At 46.0% G+C, this 15,455-nt stretch overlaps 1 protein-coding gene across 1 annotated transcript in view; it reads right to left on the bottom strand.

The window, feature by feature from the left end:
- The window catches only part of LOC138510210 (fructose-1,6-bisphosphatase isozyme 2), a 573,937-nt gene extending 559,284 nt beyond the window's left edge, over positions 1-14,653 (bottom strand). The window contains exon 1 of the mRNA XM_069625711.1: positions 14,358-14,653. Within this exon, the coding sequence (XP_069481812.1) occupies positions 14,358-14,527 (170 nt within the window). The 5' untranslated portion in view covers positions 14,528-14,653. The remainder of the gene's footprint in view (positions 1-14,357) is intronic.
- Positions 14,654-15,455: the final 802 nt, after the last annotated feature.

Here is a 15,455-nt window from a genome sequence, read left to right as displayed (position 1 = left end):
TTTACTGGACATCTATTATAGATTATAATGTTTGGCTATTTACCCATTTTTTTTAAGTATGCTCTACAATGCAACATTTTAACTCATTATTTAAAAAAAAAAAATTCACAGGGGGAAAACCCCCCAAACCACCCTTGATTGGTTCGGGCTCCCTTGCTGCGCTCGCTATGCTATTTTTGGGGGAAATAGTTATGCCTCTCCACTTAAAAAATTCACCAGCCGCCACTGGCCCTCGGACTGTGTTGGGAACGGAATGGGGGAGCCCAGGGACTGTGGTGGGAGCAGGATGGGCGGAAACCATGGGATAGTGGTGGGAGCAGGGTGGGGAGAGCCCAGGGTGTGTGATGGGGTGGGGAGAGTCCAGGGACTGGGTAGGAGCGGGATGAGGGAGCCCAGCGACTGTGATGGGAGCAGGTGTGGGAGCCCAGGGACTATACTGGGAGTAGGGTGCGGTGACAGCACGCAATACATACTGTCCATTTTGCATTTGGGGGGGGGCTGGCCTGCCCAAATTCTGCTGAGCGGGGTCCAGGCCAAAAAAGTTTGAAGACCACTGGGTTAGGGTTAGGGTTACGGTTAGGGTTTGGGTTAGGGTTAGGATTAGATGAAGGGTTAGATTAAGGGTTAGATTAGGGGTTTGTTTAAGGGTTATAGTTAGGGTTTTGGTTATGGTTAGGATTAAGGGGGGGTGGGTGTGGGGGTTGGGAGTGTTGCTGGGGGGAACCCCCCAATATACAAAAAACATTAAAGTGTTACAACGAGCTGGCCAGTGCCGAAATGTCAGCACTGCACAGCTCCATGTAATTTGTTAAAGTAGAAAATAAATGCATTGAAATGCTATCTTTTACATTTAAAAGTACGTATTCATGGAAATTGTCCATTGCTATTTTCAATGGACAAGTTTCGATGGATATGCACTTTTCATGTAAAACATAGAATTTCGATGCAATTGTTTTCGATTAATAGTTTACGATGCATTGGGCCTCATTACAAGTTTGGCGGTAGCTATGCCGCCAGACCCGAAATATCATTCTGCCTCCGTGATTGGCATTACAACCCCGGTGACCCAGTAATTTCGGAGGCGGAATTCCATAAATCCCCATTCCCCATGGGGATGTGGACAATGGAAACACTGGTTCTGTCTATGCTGGTCCAGAAACAACGGTGGAGGCGGATTTACCGCCACCGTTGTTTCCAGACCGGCAGACTCGTAATGAGGCCCATTGTCTTTTCAAAGCCTCTTTTTCGATGCAATGACCATAAACCAATTTGCTGGAATGCAAACAAATGTTTTACATGTTATATCATTGCTGTTGTGCTGTGATTTTCTTTACGCTCAGTGCTTGTGAGCGCCTTGTATCACCGGGTTGCCTTGCTTATTCTATTAGAGGAATTTGTTATGAGGGTGGAGTGGTGCAATGTGCTGCTTCTTTTTCTTGTAAAATACACTCAAGTAATATAAAAACGAATGCAGGTGAAATGCATTGTAATGTACCTGGGTCTTGTATAAAGCAACCTCTGCCAATTGTGGGGCCTCTTTCCATTAGGTTCTGGAAGAGGGGGCATTTATGAGAGCAGAGGGAGGGATGCGGTGTGAAACCTGGCAGGATGATGGGTGCAGATACAGTAGTACCCTCTCTTTTCTGCCAGTAAGATTCTAGGTGAGTTCGACAGATGGGATTTGTGTTGCCACATGGGCCCCAAGTATAATGCCCTTTTGCACACTCATGAGAATCCTGCTGTGAGCATGTGCAGGTGTGTGAATGCAACCTGATTGGATGATTGAGTAGATAAGAGTGGTTGCTCTGCAGATGGCACCATACCAGCAGATGAGCTGATGCTGCATGTGTCTTTGTTGTAGGATGCGGGGGGGGGGTGTAAGAGGGAAAGGGAGCATGGACCAAAGTATTGACAATGAAATGAAAAAAGATGAAATTTGCTAAACATTTATTGAATACATTAAATGTGTAAGCAATCCAATGGATGGGTTAGCTTAATATATAAAGTCGGCTTATTTCTTGAGCCATTAATAGTATACAGGGGATGCGAGTTCCCTAAAATAAGGGAACTTTTTCCATTTACCAGCTGTATACTACCCATTTTTTATGGGATGTTCTTTTTTTTAAATTGTTGTGGGTGTACACTGTTTCACTTCCTGTTAAATGGTTATTGTCGTGCATTAAGGGTTACTCCCCTTTATGGGTGAAAATATCTGGAGGTTTGCAATAGGTGAGCTGGTGAAGATGTCTGACTGATGGGGGCATAACGTGATTTGTGATGTTGCCCCAATTATTGATCATGCAATCCCTATTTTTGTAATGTAATGTAATTGTCATTCATATAGTGCCTTTCACCATTGGTATGGTCCCAACGCGCTCTAGGTCAGGAGACAGAACTCCAGGGATGGGAAAGTCGTCAGAGTGGTTTAGAAAGTGTGTGTGTGCAATTTAGCCAATAAAAAGGTACGTAGGGGCAGCAAAGTCCCTGCCAGCCACCCATGTCCAGCTAGCATGTGGATGTCTGCTGAGAGGATGTTCGGAGAGCATGCAAAAGCAGGACAGACATTATTTCTGCAGCTAAACCGAATATGTTATGTCCGGGATAGCTGCATTCTTATGGCAGTGGTGTTGTGCAATGTGTCTTGGAGTGATGTAAGTAGTGGATGAATGCTGAGAGGTAGTCTGGAGAGTATTTGAGAGCAGGAGAGTCATTATGTGTGCAGCCAGACCGAATTTATCGTGTGGGATAGCAGCATTCTTATGGCAGAGATGTTGTGCAATGTGTCTTAGAGTAATGCCTGATAGAAGATGCAATCCATTGGACACCCTCATGAATCTATCCATATGCAATACATTGGTTACACTCAGAGGTTCTTCCCGATGCAATACATCGGTTACCCCCAAAGTTCATCTAAAAGCAAAACACATTGCCAACTCTCAAGATTCATTTAACTCCATTATATTGGTTACCCTAAGTTTTAAAACTAAATGCAGCACATTGGCTACCCTCAAGATTCATCTAGTTTCAATAGATTGGCTGCTCTCAAAAATCCATCTGAATGCAATACATTGGCTATCTTAAGAATAAATCTAAGTGCTTTGGCTAGCCTTGCCTTTGGCCATCTCCCATAAATATGGGGTGTGGTACTTACCCGTCCGCTGATCCTGGTTCCTTGGTTTTGTATCTGCAGTGTGGATTCTCTCCTATTTTCTATTGGGTGTTGTTAATCAGGTTAATGTAGGCAAACATGCTTATCGTCCTTTGGTGACTTTATGGGAATGTGTTCCTGGCGCAGTCCTCCTGGGTTGAAAAGCTATCTCAAAAGAGTGTGGGGTGGGGAGTACGGTTAGTCAGGGTTCCAAGGGGAATAGCCATGTCTTGAGGGGCCTTTTTCATAATTATTTGTTCTTGTTTCTGGGTGTCTGAGGCTCATTGTGTCATGGGGGTGTTGTGTGGGATATCTGGTTCTTTTTCATGTTGAAGGACTCTTGTCCAAGTTGAGGGATGTTACCTGAAGCTTGTGTGGTGTGTATTGACCATAGAATAATATAAGTAGTACCAAAAAGCCATTCATGCATATTCATGCTCAACTATGTATACAGTACACACATCACCCACTATATTCACCCTCATTCGAAAAGGCAGAGAGTGGTAAATCAGGGAGTAAAAGCAAGACATAATGCTTCTATGCCTTGATATACCTCTCTGGCCCATTTTCAAGCAATGTTGGGGTGCACGGAGCAGACATAAGATCTATGCTGTGTGTTCCTTCTCTGCCTCATCGGTGCGTTTCCTGCAGCCATATAACGAGTAGATTCCTATTGACTCTGCCTCGGTTTTCCCCAATGAAAGAGGAAAAAAGAGTTTCTTTCCTTTCCTTTTTCCCTCCGCCTCAAGAAGGTTTAGAATTGCATGCAGGGGGTCCAGCGGCATGTAAGTGCTAACAGTGGTGGTCCTCTGCATGAAACTGACGGAAAATTACCACACGTGCTAAATAATAGATGCTATCCTTGCCCATTCCATTGGTGCTCCTTTTATGTACCTCAGAATGATGAAAGGTTGAGTCAAACTTAGCAGGATATGAATCTGTAACCAGCCCACTAGGCTTACCCGCCAACTTGTTCTCGTTTTAACTATTGTGGCTTGTAGAGTTTAAATAAGTTCCCTTACCCTGACACCAGGGGACTCATTATAGAAACTTTACACCAGTGCAAATGCAATGTTGCTCAGTAATAGCACTACGGATAACGCTGCCCTCGCCCACATGGCTATTCATAGATTGCATGTTTGCACCAGGGCAACAGTTCCCCCATTAAAACTAGGCAAGCTTCATACTGAAGCAAACATGCATTGCAATACATTGTCTTCCGCACTGGTCAACTTTTGCCCTAATGCTAATGCATGCCAGTTGCACCTGCCCCTGTGCAAACTGTATGTAATGAAGCCTCGTGGCTTTAAGTGGGCCAGGGGTTAGCAGGATTTGAAATGTAGCCTCGAGACAGAGCCCTGGGGGCCCTTCTTATCACAGCCAGATTCTCCCCTCCTCTCGCTAGGTGATGCCTCTGCCACAGGAGCCTGGAACCTTACAAGCCTGAAGACACTGAGAAGCAGAAGGAGCCCAACTGATAACTTGACCCTTTCACAAGGAAACTGCATTGAACTCTTTTGAAGTTTAATGTTTTAAATATTTTTAGATTAGTGATTTGTGGGCGACTGATTAATTATACTATTTTTATCACAATGTTTTAGTGTGGTTTGTTCTCTCTTTCGTGCCAGGTATATTTTGTAATGGGTGGATTCCGTCTGCTCAGCCGCTGCGAGAGTAACATAGGCCACACCTCTTAAAAGGGGGCCTTCGTTATTTATGCCTTTCAGGTCGTGCCCCACATACAAGGTTCTGCCTGACATTTCTCCCCCCCCCCACTTCTTATCCTACTAAATGCACTGACTCACACACATTTGCTGGCCACTCACATAGTATAAAATAAGCTTGTGTGGCCCCAGAACACTGAAATATAAGTTCATTACAAAAACATCTCAGTGTTAATATCAAGCACACCGATTAAGTCTATAATGTCCCATTTCTTATTTGCATAACCTCCACATCCCTCTTACTCGTCCCAGTACATATTTGTGTCGTGCAACCACCGCCCTCAGGGTGCCTTCTTTTATGTTTAACTTCTTCTCCAATGCTCCGCCTGCTCCCATCAGGGCATAACGTGGCATTGGTTGCCTTGGCTGGGCTGGGTATTATTTTAGCCGGCAAAGAGAGGCTAGACGGGTTCCTATTTTCTCCCTGCCGACTACCGCCGACAACTGCTGTGTGCCGCAATGGGAAAGCATGCCATCTGGAGCGCCAGTCCTCCCCTTCTCCAGCTCTCCTGACAGGTGTGAAAAACAGTGGAAACACACCTGTATTTCCGAGGATCGCCTAATAGAAGTTTTCAGGAAGACCATTAGGGAGGAGGTGCTCCGGGGATGGACAAAACACTGACGTTCCTCGTCCTTCTCCTCCTCAAAGTCTTCCTCATCCTCCTCGGTGGACTCCTGCTCCTACTGGGACTCCCTTAAGGGGATGTATATGGATAAAATATCTCTGGCTGATATCTTGATACAGGTAGCCCACTATATGGGGTTGATGGAGTCTGAACCTCCAACTCTGTTCCAGGGGTGTGAGAGCTCCTCCACTGCAGATCAAACATACCCTGAAAATTGGACTCCCCCCTCCTCACCGAGATGCGGCAGGAAATTCTGCCTAAATAGAGGGAGCTCGACAGGACTGCTGTCCCCAGGTTTCTGGTGAACCTTTACCCCCTGAGGGGCGAAGGTAAGGCAATGCTGCTGGCCATCCAAATGGATGAAATCCTCTCCAGTCTGGTTGCGAGGTCTTCTATGGCACCTGAAGAGGCAATCAAGGATCTCATGGACTAGAAGGCTAGAGCTTTGAAGAAGACTTATGGAGGTTCCCACTTGGCCCTCGAGCTGCTACCCATTCCTCCTACACCGCAGAAGCTGCTTTGGGAAGCCTGCAAGCCGCAAATAAGGCCATTGAGGATTGCACGGATCCTCTCCATGTTTTGTTTTGGCCTATGATGGCATCAAACCTTCGGCAATTGCCATGGGGTCAGTCGTTGCAGGGCGAATGCATCTGCATATTAAAGATTGGAAGTCGAATTCACATCAGAAGAATATTGGGATGAAGATCTCATTTGAAGGCCGACTGTTTTTTGGAGACATTCTTGAGGACAAAGTGCATGGGTATTTAAGGCAGACAAACGTACAGGCCCTCTATGTAAAGAGATGAAACACAATCTGCAGCCCTCATTCCTATCAAAGCGACTTGCAAGGCCTTGCTCCTCTGAGCAAAGCAACAGAGGACACCCCTCTACTGGTCGCAAGTAGATGCACAGAAGGTCTTCTCATGCCAAGTAACAGAAGTCCTGATGCCCAGATGGTTGGAGGTCTCCTGCAGAAATACTGGACCCGGTGGAACCGGCTGTCTGGAGACGTTTGGGTGAACAATTTGGTTTGCTGGGGTTACAGGTTGGAATTCTCCTCACCCCCACTGCGGTCGGGTCTGCTTTCCACACCACTCACTAGGGGAGAGGACAAGTGGACTGCCATGCACCTTGCCATTCGCAAACTTTGGGTGAAAAAGGCCATCAGAAGCGTGCGGGTGCCCAGCCTAGAATGGTGGAAGGTGGTGGAAGGTGGTTTACTCAATCATCTTCTTGGTTCCGGAACCTCTCGGGAAATTACGTCTCATCATTGATTTGAAGAAACTAAATCGACATGTGGTCATGAGGTACTTCAAGATGGAATGCCTTCAGGCGATAATTCCTCTGGTTCTCGCCTCCCTGGACCATCAAAACCCATATTTTCATATTGCGGACTGGGGTTCACACCAGCCGTTCTTGAGGTTTTTGGTGGAGGAAGAGCATTTTCAGTTCAGGATCCTTCCCTGCGGGCTGAAATCTGCACCAGGGTTTTTCACCAAAATCCTGGGACCAGTGGTGGCTGCTCATCATCTACAGAAGATCCAGTTCTTTCCATATCTAGACAATTGGCTCCTCACAGCGCCATCCCGGGAGCTACTGGTGAAACATGTGCACATGACCCGGTCAAATCCAGGTATTCAGCCGGCTCAGGACTTGCAGATTATAGAGATATGAATGGGGAGTTTGTTTCTTCCAGGGGACAGAGCTCTCCGGCTTCAGTCGGTCCTCTGCCAACTGATGGCCTCCACACAAGCTTTGGCGAGAGATTTTTTGCAGGTCCTGGGACACATGGCTGCTTGTGTATTTCTGGTGTTATGGCTCATCTTCACCTGCAGCATCTCCTTCTGCACCTATGCAGATTTTTGGGCAGAAGGTAAAATGGATTTAGACACCTGGGTTCCTATCCACCGTCTGTCGGCCAGCAGCTGCAATGGTGGTTGCACCCCCCCAAACTTCTGAAGGAGTTTCTCCTAACCCCCGTCCTCACCCATCATTGTTACTAAAGATGTGAGTAACACGCAGTGGGGGGCAGCAGTGCAGGTCCCGCACCCACCAGCAATTGTGGACAGCTCAGGAAGCCTTGCACTCATCCAATTGGAGGGAACTGGAAGTGGCAGGCAGAGCCCTCCAAGCCTTTGCCCCCCTGCTCCAGGGGAAGTCTGTTCTCCTTGAGATGGGCAACACACCCAGGGTTTCTTATGTGAACAGACAGGGGTGTCTTTGGTCCGGATCTCTGGGCAGCCTAGCCAGGGAAGCTGGAGTGTGGGCCGAGTTGAATCTCAAGAGCCTGTCTGATGTTCATGTCAGGGGCAGGACAAGCAGGTGGCGGAGAAGCTAAGCTGGGTTTTCCTCTCAGCAGAGTGGGAGTTGGCTCCATGGGTTTCGGTTGGCGTGCCACGCTCTGGGGTTTATGACACTGGACCTGTTTGCCACCCCGCACAACGCCGAAGGGGCAAGGTTTTGTTCCTGATTTCCATCCCGGGGAGCATGGGGGGTGGATGTGATGTCTGTTCCTTGGCAAAGGGTGTCCTTCATGCCTTCCCCCCACTTCCTCTGATCCCACAGGTCCTTCTCAAGATCAGTGAAGAACATAAAAATAAAAGAAGGGTTCCTGTGGGAGGAGCTGGCCACCTTACAAGTATGTACGGGGACGAGGAAGAATAGGACTAGGAGGACTAGGAGTAGGACTAGGAGTAATGAAGATTACTGGTAAGTAATCCAGGCATTACAGATGATCTATCTATATTGCCTGCGGGCAAATATGGTGTGATCAAGATCTGATATAATGCATTCATCGCCTGAGTTTATGGTTATCTATTAGGTGGGGTGCATGGTCCCTTCTCAACTGAGATTCCGAGTGGAAGTGCCCGCCAGAAGGGCCTGCCTGTTACGCCTGGACCCGACTTCGAACGGACTTTGTGGACTTTGCAGGCGTTGTTGCTACTGTGTGCCACGCCCCGTTTCGAGGCCAATCGAGATAAATCTCCGGCGCACGCGCTCTTGCACGCGCACCCGAGTGGAAGTGCCTGCCAGAAGTGCCTGCCTGTTACGCCTGGACCCGACTTCGAACGTACTTTGTGGACTTTGCAGGCGTTGTTGCTACTGTGGTGGGTCTTGTGGCGAGAGCGGCGCCCAAGCCCTTTTTGGTGCAGCTGTGTTTTCCGTTTGGCCACGCCGCGACCACTTCCTTGCCACTTCCCTGCTAACTTGTATCTCATTTACTTTGTAGTGCCACGCCCCGTTTCGAGGCCAATCGAGATAAATCTCCGGCGCATGCGCCCTTGCGCGCGTGCCTGAGCGGAAGTGCCCGCCAGAAGTGCCTGCCTGTTACGCCTGTTGGGCTGTCGGGTAGGCGGGAGGCGGCGCTATCTGGCTCGTAACTGTTTTAGTCAGCGAGGTTCTTTCAGAGTTCAGGTGGGAGGTACATGGGAGATTTGTGTAATCCGCCAGCTTCTGTGAAAGAAAGTCATTATTGTGCATGCAGACGTATCCAGTGTGTTATAGGTTCTTCTGCGCTGTGTGGTGTGGGACTCTTAAGTTCTTTTTTGCATTTCAAAATTACGTATTACAATGTCTAGAAGGCGTAATAGTTTTGAATACGTCTATAACCGGCCCAACCTATCCGCCCCCATTATGAGGAGCTCTAAAGGTCAGGGGCTGAGAATGTATGATGACATATTGTCAGCTCCCTTAATTTTTACACCGGTCAAAAATACTTTACGCATGGCAATGAATATGCCTCTGCTGCCCTCTCCTCCTGAACCAAGTGATTCCATGCTGCTGGAGGGGGTGGCAATGGCACACTCTTCCATGCTTTCTACCGGTGGTTCTGTTGCATGCAAGCAGGAGGAAGCCTCTAGCTCATGCCTGTTTGATACCATCCCAGAAAAGAATGCAAATATTGTACCTTATCTTCCTTTCTTGATACCCCGCCTAATTTTTTTCTCGGCGGAAACCGACCTGCAGAATCTTTCCCAACATATTCAGGAAAATTCTACCTTACAGGAATTGGAAATTGGGGGAGAGAACATGGTTCAGAATCAGGCTGTTCCCAATCTTTTGAGGCAAATATTAGACGCATTAAAAATCTATTCATTGGGCTTTACAGAATTGAGGATTCTGTCTGAGCGCCATCTAACTCAGTAAAAAAAAGAAATCGGAAATCATGGAATCACTCTCCATAAAACTGTCCTCGCACTTGCAGGCGCCAACACCTAACAACCTCGATAACAAATTAGATAGTATGGCTCCACCACCTATCTTCACTCCTCTGTCGCCTAAAGTGTTAGAGATTGATCCCCCACTCCAAACAAAGATGTTTACGGGTGGAAATAATGTTTCAATTGCACAAAAAAAGCAAACCTTGCCAAAAACTAAGAAAAATAAAAAAAACTTCCCTCCTCATGCAAAAAAATCATTGCAATAAATTTGCAAAGCATACCTGGAGAAATTTAATTAGGGATGAAGCGGAACAAGTACAACTAGTAACGTTGGAAGGGAGTGAGCCGCTAAGTAATCACAACGCTGCCTATTCCATTCCATCCAATTCTTTGACGAAATGACCCATAAACGAAGTTCAAATAATAAGGGTTGTACCTCTATTTTAAAGAACTCTGCAGGTCCCGAGGGGGGAGAGAGGACGAAATTATTGGAAAAGTCTCCTTCATGTTTGCCCCAGAAAGAAACATATGGACTCTTTTCTAAGCCAAGAGCAAACATAATCAACTCTAATCCTATAACATCTCTAGAAGTAATTGATCTTGAAAAGGGGCGAGGTGAGATTGAGGATGTGTAGCAAATACAAAAGTGTGTAGAATTGCCGCTGGTGGGAAAGAATCATGTGTCTGACTCTACATCGGCGCTGCGGAAGTCCGCAGCTGATGTAGAAAAAAGGGAGATTATTCCCCAATTCCTTCCTTTACCTCAGAAACCAGTGTTAGCGGCATCACAGAAAGAAAGAGGGGGCTCTGCAGATAAATTACACACTGATCTAGCCCAAATGATTTGTAATGCTGTGGAAGAAGAGCTTAGGAATCAAATGAATAATGACAAGACTAATAGACCTCCAGAACCAGTGGAAATGGTAGACTTGGAAGTAGGAAAGGAGGGGCAGAGCTTGAAGGCGATAGAGAAATCGTTAGAGAAGCCGCCCACTGCCTCTCCATTAAATGGACAAATAGGCGAAACACTTAAGTCCGGGGATGAATCTCAAGGGCCTAGCATCCCGGATTCTCTTCCCAGTGCGCCTTCGGGGCTGACGATTTGAGATTTCCCCAAGCTTCATGGGCTCCGGTGGCTAAGCAGCCAACAATGTTGGGGGAGGCGGATTCAAGGCAAACGAAAAACTTTATTGAAACTGATTTGAGGGATGAAGTGTGGAGGAAGCCATGCCATCTGGACTTCCGAAGCATTCTCCTATACCCACTCTTTGATTGCGGCAGGCAACCAGCATTGAATAGAAATAGAATCCTAACCCTCATGAATGATATACCCTCTTTGGCTGGAATGGCATCCTCTGACATCAAGAGGATGGATTTTATTCATCCCCAATGTTTTGACCATGTGAGGGTTGTCTTCCATTCACATTTGCTGTTTCAGAAATTATTAGCTGAATTAGATCAATTTAACAGAAGAGGCTTTGACGTACTCATTTTTAGTGGTGGGTCGCAAAAACTTGCTGATTGTGCCATAAACGATGTTTCCAGGCCTCTCTACCCAGGTGGGTCATTCCAAACAAAAACTACAGAGAATGTACCAGACCAGGAAACAAGCAGGAGATGGTTGGCACTGAGTCTACGAGACTCGATCTCAAAGTTGCAAACACTCAATCAGCACTTTTAGGTACGGAGAACACACTTTCTTTAATTTGTTGGAACTCGAGAGGGCATTCCCATTTGTCCTCCTCCTTTTAGCTGTGCTTCAAACTCAAGTCAAAACATATAATTTGCATCCAGGAATCCTGGATGACCAGTAATGCACAATTCGATGGATATGAGTGTGTACACCTGCTAGCTACAAAGGGCTTGGTAGGTCGCCCATCAGGTGGCATCTTTACAGCTATCAAGATCAATTGTGGCATACATGTGATAGAAACCTATAGAGAATCCCCATTTGCGCTGGGCATTTTATTGGGGATGAAAGACAACCCTCCACTTGTCCCATATTTTATTATGGAATCTTTACTGGACCCGAGGGCATGATCTGCATACTCTTCTTGTAAAAATGGAATCAATCATGGAAAATTGTGTTTCGCTCTATCCAGTGGTTCAGCTAATGCTTTTGGGAGACGTAAATACTAATATGAAATCTCTAATAGGAGACACAGAAGACCCACATGTAGTGCCTGCAAACATAATTCTGGATGGGCCTTGCAGAAATGATTCTTATTTCCATTTACCAGACAAGAAATTCGATTCAAAGTTGTGGAACTTGTTTTTCAAATCTTGGGGTTTAAGATCTTTGCAGCAGCAGTTAAGGGATGAGATTGATTATATAACTTGGTCTTCTGGTGATAGGGCCTTTGCCATCGATTATATTTTTGTTTCGGAAGTGTTACTATATTTAGTGGGCAAATTTGAAATTTGTAGAACTTTGATGAGTGATCACGGAATGCTGGAGCTAGAATTGCAGGTTGTTAGAGAAATCAGGATTCCTGCCTATTTGCCGACAGATTTTGCTCCTAACCAGTGCAGGAACAGGATCATCTGGCATGCGGATAAGGTTGGTGCTTGTAATTCGCTCTTTCAAAATGATTATTTTTTGACTTCATATGAGGATAAACAGGTGAGATTTTCTCAAGTAAATGTAGGCCAGTATTTTAAAAAGCTTATCGATAATTCTGTGAAAATGCCTCTCAAGACAAAAGTCCCTAAACTGCATACACATAACTATGACTCTTATGTGAGGCAAGTTAAGATAATCCTTCGCAGATTGTTAAGAGTTTTAAAAACTCTACAAATTCCTGTAGCAGCTAAGAGGGATGGTGCGAGGCATTTGAAACAACTGTATAAATATTGGTTGAGGGGTCATAGAGGTAGGATGTATCAGGCTGACAATGAAGAAATGCTTTCAGCGTTGACCCATAATTCAGCACGACAATTTTGGCGTTTGGTCAATAGAACGCCGGTCGCCAGCATCGAGTGTACCCTCAATCCAATCAACGAACAGGTCTGGGCAAAACACATCTCTAATCTCTATTCTAAAAGTGTATTAGGTCCGTTTACATTAAAACCCTTAGGCAATGTTCAATGGAATTGTGATTTCTCTTTTGCAGAAATAAGGGAGAGAATTGTACTTTCTAGTCCATCGAGGGCGGCGGGACCTAATGGTTTATCAAATATTCTAATGAAAGGGGATCCTGATACATGGGCCAAAGCGTTAGCAATTTTATTTAAAGATATAGGGCGCACTGAATCGATTCCACATACTTGGAATATGTGGAATATGTGTTTCATTGTGCCCATATATAAGAAGAGTGATAGAACTTTACTGTCGAATTATAGGCCCATCGCGCTCTTGCACTCAGACTCAAACATTTTTGCTACCCTCCTTCAAATCGAAAAATGGTCATCTGAAAATTCCATCTTGTCCTCGGCGCAGTTTGGTTTTAGGAAAAAGATAGATACAATGGCGGGAGGTCTGTTGATAACACTTTTACAAGAGATTGGCTGGAAAAGGGTGCAATGCCGGTTTATCTAACAAGCATGGACCTTTCTCTAGCGTTCAATTTAGTGATTCGTGTGAACCTATGGGCTAAATTGGCTAGAATGGGTATGCCATTAGAGATTTTGGTGGTTCTCATACATCTTCACGAAGGCTCGAGTGTACAGATTCGCCTAAATAATGCTGGTCTTGTTTCTACCCCAATCAAAACTTTCAACTGTTTAAGACAGGGATGTATTTTTGCTCCAACTCTGTACAATCTGTATACGGTAGACATCGGGTCATGCTTGCAGAAAGCCGCTTTTGTTCGGCCTTCCCCGGAAGGCAAAAAAATGAGTTGGTGCTCCTATGCCGACGATTATGTTCTTTTTGATAGAACACCACTGGGGCTCCAGCGCTTGTTAAATGCCTTCCTTGCTTATATATGACAGAAAATGGTTTAGCAGTTAATGCTCTCAAATCCAAAGTTCTTTGCCTCACCTTGAAGAAAAAGCATTATAAGAAAAACTGGTTTATAGATAAGACGAAGCTGGAAATTAGACGTAGCATGATTTACCTTGGTCTGCTTGTTAGCGATACTCCAAACTTTACATTAACTATCAACCACTACAGGATGAAAATCAAAACATGCATTATCCAAATGAGAATAGTAGATCGTAAATTTGGGGCCTTTTCTTGTCTTCCGCTTCTGAGATACTATAAACTAAAGATCATTCCCAAAATTACATATGGCATGGAATTTCCCTTCATTCATGGTAAAATTGACCTAACTAAATTGGAAGCGCATATTCTGCGGAAAATGTTTTACCGTCTACCCAACTGTATTCCTTTAGTGGCCATTCGATATGAATGCACTTGGAAAAAATGTTATGACAGTCTTTGCCGAGGCTTGAATTCATTTCACTCTTTCCTCGGCTTTTCGTTTCCTTTTTTTGTCATCTCACAAGCCAGATAAGTAGTGCATGCCCAAGTCTATGGCTTGTCACCTGAACATTAATTTGGCGTGCAGATCCCCCCATTCGACTGGCCTCGTTTCATTCTAAACCTTGATGATTTTTTTGCAAGCAGGGCTTAAAGCACTGCAGAATCCTCGCACTGCTAACTGCGCACTTGCACGCGTGCACATTGGGAATGCCAGCGGGCAGGCTACTTGCGCGCAGTTATTCACGGCGGCCGTCGGCGGGCAGAAAGACTCACATGTGGGCGATGCCAGCCTTGCGCACTGCAGACGAGATGGCCTTGATAGCAGTCAGAATGGAGTTGAGCAGCTGCGTCATTTCCCCGGTCCCCTTGGCCTGCCTGCCCTTCTCCATAACATAGCGGGTCAGGGTTATCATGTCCGTCTCGAAGGGGCTTCGGTCCGACATTTTGGTTCCAGCTGATAGCGATACCGTTTGCAGCAAATAGCCGTTTCCAGAGCACTCTTACTTCTGTGTGGAAGTCTCAGCCGGGTGTAAGAGGGGCGTCAAGGTTGCACAGTAGGCCAGGCGAGCCTGAGGGGTCGTTCAAATGCTACAGCGACCACGTGATTCAAATGCCCGAAATATCAGCCGGACTCTTCCCTGGAAGAGTTCCCTGCAGGAACATAATTTGGCTCATGGCCCACTGTCAGGGTCTGGGCTACGGCCGGCCCATGACACTGGTCTTGGCGTATTTTCATGGAGCAGAGGGGGTGTGAGGGCATTGCTTGTTAATCCTATATCCTTTGCAGCTGAAAAATGTATCATGCCAGGTTTAATATTCTGTGAGAATAAACCTCTCGAATCCTCTGCTGGCTGTCACTGAACTGTTACTAGTCTTCAAACGTGCACCTCTCGACTGAAGCACGGTAGGGGGCCTACTTTTGATGTTTGCTACAGGGCGAAAATGACCACTCTGCCCCCCAACCCCAGTGAATAAGAGCAAGCAACAGAGCCCGACCTCTTCCCGGGTGGAAATGGTGCAATTTACAGAACGAATTCGGAAAAGACTAAAGGCTTTACAGGTTAAACTTAACATAAAATATTTTAGGAACAGTCACCTAACCTGCTGTGCTACCTTGCAGCTTTCTGGTTCAGGGATTGCAGGAATTTTCACTCAACTTTACAAAATGAAACATTCCCTGTGATGGTGGGTACCTGACACTGTTCAAAGTCCCTGCATTATCAACAGTGCACTTCATGTATATGCAGGGCTGGAAATGAACACGATTTAGTGGGGGAACTCACCCCCGTCCACTTCGCGCACAGGGGTCTCGGGGTGGCACGGATTGTCAGTGGTGTGGGTGGGACTGGGGCTGGATTGTCAGTGGTTGGG

The sequence above is a fragment of the Ambystoma mexicanum genome, chromosome 6p (genome assembly GCF_040938575.1).
Source record: "Ambystoma mexicanum isolate Mex_15411 chromosome 6p, UKY_AmexF1_1, whole genome shotgun sequence".
In the NCBI taxonomy this organism is placed as follows: domain Eukaryota; kingdom Metazoa; phylum Chordata; class Amphibia; order Caudata; family Ambystomatidae; genus Ambystoma; species Ambystoma mexicanum.
This window is presented reverse-complemented; position numbering and strand designations above follow the sequence as displayed.